This window comes from Polypterus senegalus, chromosome 12 (assembly GCF_016835505.1).
Source record: "Polypterus senegalus isolate Bchr_013 chromosome 12, ASM1683550v1, whole genome shotgun sequence".
Lineage (NCBI taxonomy): Eukaryota > Metazoa > Chordata > Cladistia > Polypteriformes > Polypteridae > Polypterus > Polypterus senegalus.
Window position 1 is genome coordinate 129,372,776 of NC_053165.1, and position 13,012 is coordinate 129,385,787.

Sequence of the window (13,012 nt, forward strand, 5' to 3'; positions counted from 1 at the left end):
GAGTGTCGGACAAACACTGTTTTCTGGGGATCTCCTTCCAGCTGCCTACATTCTCCAGCTCTCTATTCCTCACGCGCTTGCTCCCACACTGGCTTTAAGCACCTCCTACATTTCTCTCTCCCTTTAACCTCCATCTGTGCCTTTCCTTTTTTTCCCCTCCCTTCCATACTCACACTTCTCCTTTTTAATATTGGTACTTGGCACAGGTGGGGCAATTAGCACCTCCCAGCATGAATTCCGGCCACGGGAAACTCTGCACCTGTTCACTTAAGTGTGGAAGTTCCCACGCCACATTGCGCCAAGGAACCACTCCTGCCATACTACCATGACCCCTGCTTAAAGCTGCAAGTGTGCCGATTATTGATTCAAAAAGGCAATTAGCCACAGACCTCACTTTACCACAGTTTAAGGTATCAGTCACAGTGTCTGTTAAAAGTCTGCTAAGTTTGCACTGTGTGTGTTTTTAGCTAAAAGGACAGACACCTTTTGGACTGCAGGACGCAGTTTGAACCAGCCAAGATATTTAGAGAAGCATGAAGGCTGAAAATGCACTTTTGTTCTGCATTCAACTACAAACTATACATTTTATTGTTTTTAATACCAATATTTTCTGTTTATTGTTTTAAATCTAATCATTTTTTATTGTTTTATGTTTTCCAAAAACTTTGTCTGATGTGCAGAGAATGCACTGTTTTGCAAAGCCTGTGTAGAATTGTATGTTAATTAAATGTATCATCTCATGGATAATATAAGGATATTAGAAGAGGAGTTGGGTGAATGGGCATTAAGAATGTGCCTTGCCTCAGGCAGCTTTATGAAATGCACTGTGATCATGGCTATTACCACTGGCAGCACCCCTTTTCTATTGCTGGCTTCATACTTTGATTATTTACACACCAGCCTTGCTGTCAGGTATATCGTTACATGATGGACTTTATCACACCATGCCCCCCTAATGCCCCTCTTACCATTTTGGTCTGGAGTCAGAGCTGCCCATGCACACTAGAAAACCTCTCTCTTCTGATTGCAACTGTGTTTTTAATTGCAGGTCCTGGAACATGACACTGGCATTGCTGTATGCAAATACTATTTCAGTAACTGTACTATTAATAGATCATTGTGTCATACTTTTAGAGCAAAATCTTCATGGCAACGAGAGGCAAAGAAAAAAAAACACTATGTAACTACTGCATGCATTACTTCTTCTTGTCTTCTAGCTCTTGGAAATACTGTATTTTTTCTTAATTAGAAGAAACATTCCTGTCACTGCAAAACTCATTTCAGTCATATCAGCAATTTGTATATCCATATATTTGTGCTTTTTCATATACAGTTCAATATAAAAAAAAAGGTATTTCATTAAACAGAAGCTCACTTGGTTTTCAATGAGAAACACTAGCTGTGATTGTTAAATACAGTATACTGTATCTGTATAGGCTGCACCTCTAACTGCAATAAAGAAGTCATTGACAGGTGGGATATTGTTCTTCCTCCTCCCTCCACAGCCTGTAAATCAGGTCTGTATTCAGAACAAGCACAGAGCTCTAGGAAATATCTGGTGTGCAAGTTTTAATTTAAAATTCAAATTCACTTTTAGGCAAACCATTTGAAAATTTTAATCAAATGGCTACATAATGTAAGCTGCGCAGATTACATTAGTATTAGTACCAGTGTTCCTTTAGAGCTAAATTGCAAAACGTTCTCCTAAATAACAGTAACAGCATGTTTTTGGTTTTTCTTTGGTCCCAACATGTGTATACAAGGTGAGTGCAGATTTGGTGTTGCCTTAAATACTGACTGGCTGCTGACTTTAGTTGGAAGTGTAGCTTCAATACCCACAACATTTTCCAGTGCCAGTTTCAATTTTATTCTCCCGTGTCTACAATACAATGAAATTCTTACTTGCTTGTCTCTACATAGTTTGTGTCAGTCTATTCTGTTCTTGAATGCTATTTTTCTAGTTTTTGGGATGTGAAGAACCAGAGCCTAGCATGACAGCAATGAAAAAAATGTCAGTTCATTTTACAGTACACTCACACATATGCGCATAAGTATCAATTACAAAAATAATTGTGGACTATTTCATAAATCCTGTAGATACTCAAAAGACATGAATGTAAACAAAACCTTATATTAAAGGTGTAATAATAATTCACACATCTGTGAAGCGCATCTGCTTCACAATAAAGAGATCATGGGTTCATGTCCTGGGTCCTCCCTGTGTAGAGGTCGCTTTAAGTAGAGAGAAAAGCACTGTATACATGTAAAGAATTATTATTATGACTACTACAACTCCATGTTTCTTTTCAAATAAGCACAACATATTACCTGGGCATGTTTTGAAACTTTTTGTCCGTATAATAATAATCAGGAGGACAATGGAGGAGATAATAGTACATGAAAATTTCACAACAACTCGGCATGAAATGCTGATCAAAAGAAAAGAAGCTGAAAGCACATATAACTTGGCAGCTTTAGCAGTTAGTGAGAATTCTAAGAACAAGCTGAGAAGAGCCTACTGCTTCTGCTTCCGTATGAGAATGAGATTCATGAACCAATTTACCAAGCATTAATATTTGACAGTTGCATTTTGGGGAACATTAAATCTTGATTTTGAGCTATTTTGAATAAGTTAATTGATTAGATATTTATGGGTGATGTTGAATTAAATGTCAAGTTCTTGTCAAAATCTGTCCTCTTTTTAAAACATTCAAGTCTTAGCTAAACACAATACAAGAAAACCATTTCTTGCAGGCAAGCAAACAATTTCAAATTGCAACAAGCAATAGGCAAAACCAAAATGCCTACATCTAACAGTCATCTGTTCTTTATATATAAGATATTAGATGCTGTATGCAACCAATGCGCTCATAAACCAATATTTTATTCACAATAGAACATAGAATACATTTTTTTTGTTCTTTATTTTGCCTTATACAATTTCTTGTATTAGGAATTTGTTAGTTTTCACATTCCCCTTGGGTTGAGAGCGCAGGGCCTGGATACCAGCAGAGATCCATCAAATATATTAGCTAATTTTGAATTTGAAGGCAAAACGTTTCAAAAAAGTTGATACAGGGGCAAGAAAAGGCTGCAAATGTAAGTGGTACTAAAACTAAACAGCTGGAGGAACATTTTGCAATTAATTATGTTCACAGGCAACAGGTCAGTTACATGATAGGGTATAAAAAGAGCATCTTAGAGAGTCTCTCAGAGGTAAAGATGGGCAGAGATTCACCAATCTGTACAAAACGGCATCTACAAATGGAGAAACAACTTCAGAATATTGTTCTTCAACGTAAAATTGTGAAGACTTTGAATATCTCATCATCTACAGTACATAATATTATTAAAAGCTCTATGCACAAGAGACAAGGCTGAGAATTAATATTGGTTGCCCCTGATCTTCAGGCGGCACTGCATTAAAAGCAGGCATGTGCTCTAGAACACTTCCAGAAAACACTTGTGAACACAACTCACTATGCCATCCACAAATGCAGGTTAAAACTCAATTACGCAACGAAGAAACCATATTTGAAAATGACCCAGAAACACAGCCGTCTCCTCTGGGCCATAACTCATTTAAAATGGACTGCAGCCAAGTGGAAAACTGCTCTGTGGTCAGACAAATTGAAGTTTGAAATTCTTTTTGGAAAACATGGATGCCAGAGTTCAAAAGCCTGCATCTCTGATGGGATGGGGATGCATTACAGCCTATGGAATTGGCTGCTTGCACATCTGGAAAGACACTATCAATGTTGAAAGGTATATACAGGTTTTAGAACAACATATGCTCCTATCCAGATGACGTCTTTTTCAGGGAAAGCCTTGCATATTTCAGCAAGACAATGCTAAACAGCATACTGCATCTATTACAACAGCCTGGCTTTGTAGTAGAAGAGTCTAGGTGCTGAACTGGCCTGCCTGCAGTCTAGACTTTTCACCAGTTGAAAACATTTGGCGCATCTTGAAACGTAAAATTTGACAAAGACCTAGAACTGTTGAGCAGCTAGAATCTTATATCAGACAAGAAAAAGACAACATTCCTCACCCAAAGGTCCAGCAACTGGTCTCTTCAGTTCCCATACATTTGTGGACTGTTGCTAAAAGAAGAGGGAGTGCTACACAGTGGTAAGTTGGCCCTGCCCCAACTTTTTTCAGACGTACTGCTACCATCAAATTCAAAATGACCTTAATCTTTTCTTAAAATGGTATATATTCCCAGTTTAAACATGTTTTCTTTGTTCTACTGTAAATAAAATATGGGTTTATGAGATTTTCAAATTATTGAATTCTGTTTTTGTTTACATTTTACAATGTCCCAATTTTTTTGGAATTGGGGTTCTATATATACATACATGCATACAGTCATATGAAAAAGTTAGGGAACCCCTCTCAGCCTGCATAATAATTTACTCTACTTTCAACAAAAAAGATAACAGTTGTATGTCTTTTGTTTCCTAGGTACATCTGAGTACTGGGGTGTTTTCCGAACAAAGATTTTTAGTGAAGCAGTATTTAGTTGTATGAAATTAAATCAAATGTGAAAAACTGGCTGTGCAAAAATGTGGGCACCCTTGTAATTTTGCTGATTTGAATGCATAATACTGATTACTTGCACACCAAATTGGTTGGATTAGCTCGTTAAGCCTTGAACTTCATAGACAGGTGTGTCCAATAATGAGAAAAGATATTTAAGGTGGTCAATTGCAAGTTGTGCTTCCCTTTGATTCTCCTCTGAAGAGTGACAGTATGGGATCCTCAAAGCAACTCTCAAAAGATCTGAAAACAAAGATTGTTCAGTATCATGGTTTAGGGGAAGGCTACAAAAAGCTATCTCAGAGGTTTAAACTGTCAGTTTCAACTGCAAGGAATGCAATCAGGAAATGGAAGGCCACAGGCACAGTTGCTGTTAAACCCAGCAGGTCTGGCAGGCCAAGAAAAATACAGGAGCGACATATGTGCAGGATTGTGAGAATGGTTACAGACAACCCACAGATCACCTCCAAAGACCTGCAAGAACATCTTGTTGCAGATGGTGTATCTGCACATCGTTCTATAATTCATTGCAATTTGCACAAAATACATACATTGTGAGGAAGGCAGGCTCTATTATAGGAATGAAGCTGGACAGTTTAACATCCATGGCAGAGCAACGAGCACTGAGCAGGCTCCTGTCACTCATGAAGAATCCACTGCATCTACTGAACAGTGTCATCTCCAAGCAGAGGAGCAGCTTCAACAACAGACTGCTGTCACTGTCCTGTTCCACTGACAGACTGAGGAGATCATTCCTCCCCCACACTATGCGACTCTTCAATTCCACCCGGGGGTAAACATTAACATTATTCAAAGTTATTGTCTGTTTTTATCTGCATTTTTATTACTCTTTCATTTAATATTGTTTTTGTATCAGTATGCTGCTCCTGGATTATGTGAATTTCCCCTTGGGATTAATAAAGTATCTATCTATCTATCTATCTATCTATCTATCTGTATGGTAGGGTGATGAGAAAGAAGCCCTTTCTGCACTCACACCACAAACAGAGTCGCTTGTTGTATGCAAATGTTTATTTAGACAAGCAGTGCAGGATTTACGTATAAGCTACACAAGCTATAGCTTAGGGCCCCCGCCTTCTTCGGGGCCCCCAAAACAAATTGTCCGAGTGAGCAATTGCCTGATGTTGATTACAAGAAAAGCAGTTATAGAAGAAGGCATATCAATAATGATGAAGATGATGCTTTAGAGAACCTTGGGCCAAGAGACAAGTTCAGAATTAAAACATTTATACCTGTGATGGATGCATTAGAGTCAAGTCTGGCACAGAAGGCCTCAATATACAATGATGCTGCAAAAAAATTTTCATTCCTAACAAAATTAGAAGCTACAGAAGAAGAGATTCGTGAAGGAGTTAGTGCTTTATGCCAAACATATCCTGAAGATGTGGACATGAATCTTGTAGGAGAAGTCAAGCATTTTCACCAATATGTTAGACATAGTCAAGCCCATGGTTCAGTGGAACATGATAGTCTGACACATCAGGATCTGTATAGGGTAATATTTAACGATCGTGTCCAAACAGCATTCCCTAATGTAGAAGCAATTTTGAGATTGTTTCTATGTATGATGGTTGCAAATTGCTCTGGAGAAAGATCTTTTTCTCAGCTGAAGAGAATAAAAAATGAATTTAGAACAACAATGACACAAGATAAATTATGTTCCCTCAGTCTCATGTGCATAGAAAGTGACAAACTATGCCGTTTATCATTTGATGATGTCATCAGTGACTTTGCTCTGGCAAAGGCAAGAAAGAAAATATTTTAGTTTAACATAATTCCTTAATCCTTATACCATGTTTCAAGATATTAGATAATAAACCTTTGTACATTGTGCCTTTTAAAAGAACTTTTGATTCGTTTTACCAGAGTTTCCATTTTTAAGTTTATTATGAATAAAAATTATTTTAAGTAAGGCCTTGTTCACACGGGCGTTAAAATCGAGCGTTTTTGCGTCCGTAGCGTCCGGTGAGCGCGGATCAAGCGCCGAGTGTTTTCTACACGTAGGAGTCAATGAAAGTGTTCACACGGGCTTTGGTGACGTGCGTTTGTCCGGCTGCGCGTTTATACGGCATCAAAAACGTTGCATGCAGCTTTTTCTTGGCGTTCAAAACCCAACGAACGCAAGGAAACTGCTTCTAGTTCGTTTTCTGCGCGTTTATTTTATGCTTCGGAGGAGTGGGGGCATTTCAGTGCATAACACCGGTGTAAGCGCACACTCGACTACTGTTTCCTTACCTCAAAGTGACAAGTAGTCTCTCTTTGGGGCTAACACCAAGTCGCATATTGGTTGATCGGCGTGCAATGTGGCATTGCACCAGCTGCAGCAGACAATCAAAAGTGGAAACCGACATCCGACAGTAATTAAAAAACTTGCGCGGAAATTTTCGCATTTCTTCATAAAGCACAAAAAACTTCCTTTAACCCGACGTTGTGCAGTCACAGAGGATGAACCCAGTAGCGGCGGGGATTTTTTCTCTCCCTACGCCGTATTACGAGTATTTTTAAAACAAGAAGATTAATATCTAACATAGCAAAATGGTCCATATTGAAAGGAGGCACATCAAATAAAACAAGGGCTTTCATATCCAGTTCCCGACACTGCCTCCACAGATTAACACACAAACTACAATTTGGGCTGCAGGCTGGCGTTAGACAGAGACAAACGAACGCCGGTGTAGAAGTCAATCGATCGCCACCACAAAATGCAACATAAACGTCTAGGACGTTCAGAGCAAGTTCGTTAATCCAAAAACTTAACGCCTGTGTGAACAAGGCCTTAAGCATTTATTATTTCACTATCTATATACTTCTTAATTGTATTTCAGTTTAAACCTCTAGGTATCGGAAAATCATATTTGGCACTTACATAGAATATCTGGACTTATAAAGGGCCCCATGTCTCAAATAGCTTAGGGCCTTATCAAGTCTAAATCCGGCCCTGTAGACAAGCCAGATTCATTTTGGGACAAAGAGCTTTGGACTGATGAGAGAAAAATGGAGTTATTTGGTCATAACAAAAAGCACTTTGCATGGTGGAAGAAGAACAACGCATTCCAAGAAAAACACCTGCTACCTACTGTCAGATTTGGTGGAGGTTCCATCCACTAGCTGTGTTGCTAGTTCAGGGACTAGGGCCCTTGTTAAAGTCGAGGGCTGAATGAATTCAACCCAATATCAGTTCTTCAGGATAATGTTCAAGCATCAGTCACAAAGTTGAAGTTACGCAGGGGTGGGATATTCCAACAAGACAATGACCCAAAACACAGTTTGAAATCTACAAAGGCATTCATGCAGAGGGAGAAGTACAATGTTCTGAATGGCCATTACAGTTCCCTGATCATCAAAAGTCTATGGGATGATTTGAAGCAGGCTGTCCATGCTCGGAAACCATCAAATTTAACTGAAATGGAGAGATTTTGTATGGAAGCATGGTCAAAAATACCTCCATCCAGAATCCAGACACTGATCAAAGGCTATAGTAGGCGTCTACAGGCTGTTATATTTCCAAAAGGAGGCTCAACTAAGTATTGATGTAATATCTCTGTTGGGGTACCCAAATTTATGCACCTGTCTAATTTTGTTATGATGCATATTGCATATTTTTTGTTAATCCAATAAACTTAAATGTCACTGCTGAAATACTACTGTTTCCATATGGCACGTCATATATTAAAAGAAAGTTGCTACTTTGAAAGCTCAGCCAATGATAAACAAAAATCCAAAGAATTAAGAGGTGTTCCCAAACATTTTCATATGACTGTACATACATACACACATATATACAATATAAACTGAAGTAAAAACTGAAAAGCTGCGAGTGTGCATGTGTTTAGCTCCTTTTGCCATGAAACCCCTAAATAAGATCTGGCCCAACCAATTAACTTCAGAAGTCACATAATTAGTTGATGATGGTCCACCTGTGTGCAATCAACATGTCACATTATGTCTGTAGAACTAGTATAACTAGAACTTTTCTGAACGGTCCATAACTCTGCAACACCACTAAACAAGAAACATGAAGATCAAGGAGCACTCCAAACATGTCAGAGACAAAGTTGTAAAGTACAGATCAGGGTTTGGTTATAAAAAAAATATCCCAAACTTTGAATATCCCATGGAGCACCATTAAATCCATTATACCAAAAATGGAAAGAATATGGCACCTCTACAAACCTGACAAGAGAAGGCCACCCACCAAGACTCACATACCAGGTATGGAGGGAGGACCACTTCACAGAGCAGGGTTTTATGGAAGAGTGGCCAGAACAAAAGCCATTGCTTAAAGAAAAAAATAAAAAACATTTGGTGTTTGTCCAACAGCATGTGGAGGAATCCCCAAACACATGGAAGAAGGTCCTCCGATCAGATGAGACTAAAATTGAACATTTTGGCCAATATGGGAAACTCCACTTGTGGCACAAACCCAACAATTCCCATTACCACGAGGGCACCATTCTCACAATGAAGCATGGTGGTGTCAAATAATACTGTGGGGATGTTTTTCATTCACAGGGACAGGAAAACTAGTCAGGGTTGAAGAAAATATGGACAGCACAAAACACAAGGCAATTCTTGAGGAATACCTGTTTCAATCTGCCAGAGATCTGAGACTGGTTCAACTTCCAGCAGGACAATGACCTTAAATATACTGGAGTGGTTTAAATTGAAACAATAAAATGTCTTGGAATGGCCAACTCAAAGCCCAGACCTCAATCCAATCGAGAATCTGTGGCATGACTTGAAGACTGCTGTACACCAATGCAACCCATTGCGCCTGAAGGAACTGGAGGAGTTTTGCCTTGGGTGAAAATCCCAGTGGACAAATGTGCTAAACTAAAAATGACAATTCCCAAGAGACTTGCAGCTGGAACTGCAGCAAAAGGTGGCTCTACAAAGTATTGTCTTCTTTTAGGGGGAATACCTATGCATACAATGCGTCACAAAAAAAAAATATTTTGCATTTTCAAATTAGGAATATTATTTAATTTAATGGTTTTAACCCCCAAAAATCCATTTTAATTCCAGGTTGTAAAGTGACAAAACAATACAAACACAGAGGAAGATTAATATTTTCACAAGTCATTGTACAGAGCCCATTTATTGCCAATTAACCTAATATACACAACTGGTATCTGAAAAGGAACCGAGAAAAAATCCATATAGAAAAACAAATGAGGGTGATGATGTGCCATTTAACAAGCAATCAGCTAGCCTCCGTATAATATGCATCTATTTTAAACCATTTTCGTACATTTTGCTCAAATTAATTTACTGAAAACACTACTTTCTGAACTGGCTGTTAATTTATCATCACATATGGCAAAAACCATGACTTGTGTCAGTCTTTAGTGTATGTCATTTAAACAGCACCTGTTTTAACTCATACAGATATCTCACAAGAACTCTTTGCAGTGTTTTCAGGATAAGGGTAAATATTCATGAGTCTGCAGTCATTTTTTGCACTCAGCTGAATTGCTTTAAAAGACCAGTCTATATACAGGAAATGTTACAGGCAAACTTTATAAAAAAAAAAAAAAACCCTGAAATGTTTTGGCAAATATTCACCATCAATTCATGTAAATAAAAGCAAGAAACACTCATTATAACTGAATAAAATATTTCAATTTTCCAACAACAAAACACCAGCTTTGTACTTTTTACAAGACTGACAAAACGATTACCAGAAAGAGCAACAATTTTTTGTTTCATGTTGGATTGCTGCTTCAGTTTTTAAAGTGATAAGCTCATTATGCCAGCCCATCACAATATCAGATATTTAAACACAATGGGTGTCAAGGCCAATTACTTGAGCTGAGGTATAATCTTAAAATTCCCAGGTTCTGCAGCACAAAAGATTTTGAAATTCTAAGTTGTACAGTGACATATACTTATTATATTTATTTTATACTGTTTTATTTTAATACAAATTGCATCCCATTGAAAAGAATTCTGTAGGCTTTAAGAAAGAAGATCTTGATCTGGTGCTGCTGATGCGTTTGATATCTGGGGAATGCTAAGATGAATCAACATGCTGTGTTAAGTTTCCAAACTCAAATGTACATAGACAAAAGTCCAGACAAATTTTCCTTAAAGTTAATCAGTTTATGAAGATATTAAATTGCATATTCAACAACACCCTGTGTTTTTAGGATGACACCTACAAAAAAAGAACCTGCACAATCACATACTATAGAAGATGTTCCAATTACAGGACCCTTCTATTTTTTCTTCACTTTTTTCTGTGAAAGTTAGTAAGTTTCTGTGCATTTTATCACATGAATTAGGCAATTTCTCCAATTTCATTTGCTTTGTTGCAAAATAAATGTGCTTGAGAAAGTACCTCTTGATGACAACAATAATGGTGCAAATTAAACTGGACAGGATGTAGCTCAACAATGATGTTATTTTTACAAATGTCTGTGCATTTTGAAAAGTAGAACAAAGTAGAAAGTAATAATGAAAGTGAGTTAAAACAACCAAGAATGCAACAAGAATGCAAAAAGAAGAACAAACACATTTATGTGTACCAGAAGCTATGACAACAGCATCATTCACTGGTTACCAAACTCAGAGCCCTTGTAACCGTTAAAGGTAGGAATTCAAGTGGTTGGTGAAGGTGTAGATCTGGTGAGGCTGGTAGATGTGGTAAGAAAGAGGACCTTGGTTAAAAAAAAACTAAGGGGTGCTAGGTGGTCATAAAATGTGCAAGGGAGTAAGTATGGTCTTGTCTCTGGAACTTAACCTTTATTTGCTAAATTGCAAAATGTTTGAAATTCGAGTATCCTGCAATTACTGGTACTAAAGCAACATTTTAATTATAGCTTTTTTTAAACAAAGTATACTAGCTAGCTGTAAACTTTCATAACAGTCAAATTATTAATTAACAGTAAGAGCAGCTGTTTGAGGTCCACGTGTCCCGTTTGAGCGGATTTGTCGTTATATTCTCCAGTTATATTTTGATAAAGTCCGCGTGTTATCTTGCAAAAATTTACCTGAAAACCGTAATGAGAAAATCCGTTGTATGTTAACATTTTTTTTATTAAACTCATGTGCAGTCCACAAATGCCGGTAACAGTGCTTGACATAACCGATCCTGTGTATGGTTGGTCAGCCCTAGGCCTCACACACCCCTTAGGCCGCCTCTGATTAGCAGCCAACACTTTTTTAATTCAAATTTATAAATAATCTCATAGCGCATTTAGCTTTCCTGTAAAGAAAAATCAATATGAACAGTACCTTATACCTCCTATTAGTTCAAAGAAGAATCTGCTTCAGAGACAGAATACAACCAATGCTGCTGAAGAAAATACAAATCTGCACACTTTTTCTAGAAAAGTAATTTTACATTTGCTACTGGGCATTTTTTAATGCAAAAAAACTGTATTAGAAAAAAAAAAATGGAAATGAACTAAGTGCTAAATTTAATCATAGTCATCAATTCAACACATTTTAAGAGTAACCTTTAGGCACTGAACTTGCTCATTCTGATTTTAAATTAAATATATATTTAATTTTTATGCAAAAATGCTTATGCTTCAACAGCATTTTATACTAGCTGATTTATTTGGTGAATGTCCCATACAAATACATACCTTTATATTAAGTCAGTGCCTCTTTGCACATGTTGCAAGTGTAAATTTCAATATTGAAACTCGATCTTCATGCCAGATATTTTATAAATTTTTTTAAAATCTGTACTTTACATAAATAAATAAAAAGTACACCTCTGTTCAAAAGATGAGTGATGCCAACAAGGACTTCTCATGCCCCTTTAGTGTGGTAGAGATGCTAAATATATTGAATGCATGTTTCGTACAACTTAATAGCAGGAAAACAATTTGGCTGTGTAGTATTAATAACTTTAGGATGCATACAGTACATTCAACTGCAAGGTACATTAAAAATATTTTTGTTTAGTAATACAGTTATTTTATGACCCGCTATTTTCATATGGCAGTCCTTGGAAAATATGCATAAGAGAATCTTTTGATATCAGTACTACAAATACTAAACAAAATACTTATATTTATTTAAAAATTTACTGTACTAGCATTTTACAACTAGCATTTGTTTCTGTTGTAATCCATACAAATTAAACTGCAGCACAGACCAACAATGCACAGTATTTTTCTTCAACATAAATAAGCAGACTTTGCTAATACAGATGAATAAAATCACTTACCCAAAAGACATCTTTAAACTGCAATTCCATCATTCTTCTCTTATGTGTTGTGCAGTATTTTCAATAAAACCCTAAGCCACGCGTTTGTTCACTTAATTCACATAATTAAATGGGGCAGTTACTACATAATAAAGTTCAGTTTTAAAAAGTGATTGCTCTGTGCTAATTGCAGGTTGCACCAAAATGAGGAAGAACCTTTCAGTGTGCAATGTGTCAAATGTCGTCATTAACCACAGCAACAACCGGATTTAAGAAAGGCTGCTTTGAAAA

At 37.2% G+C, this 13,012-nt stretch overlaps 1 protein-coding gene across 1 annotated transcript in view; it reads right to left on the reverse strand.

Moving 5' to 3' along the window:
* The window catches only part of pstpip1a (proline-serine-threonine phosphatase interacting protein 1a), a 216,235-nt gene extending 203,236 nt beyond the window's left edge, over positions 1-12,999 (reverse strand). The window contains exon 1 of the mRNA XM_039773418.1: positions 12,743-12,999. Within this exon, the coding sequence (XP_039629352.1) occupies positions 12,743-12,775 (33 nt within the window). The 5' untranslated portion in view covers positions 12,776-12,999. The remainder of the gene's footprint in view (positions 1-12,742) is intronic.
* Between the last annotated feature and the right edge of the window lie 13 nt (positions 13,000-13,012).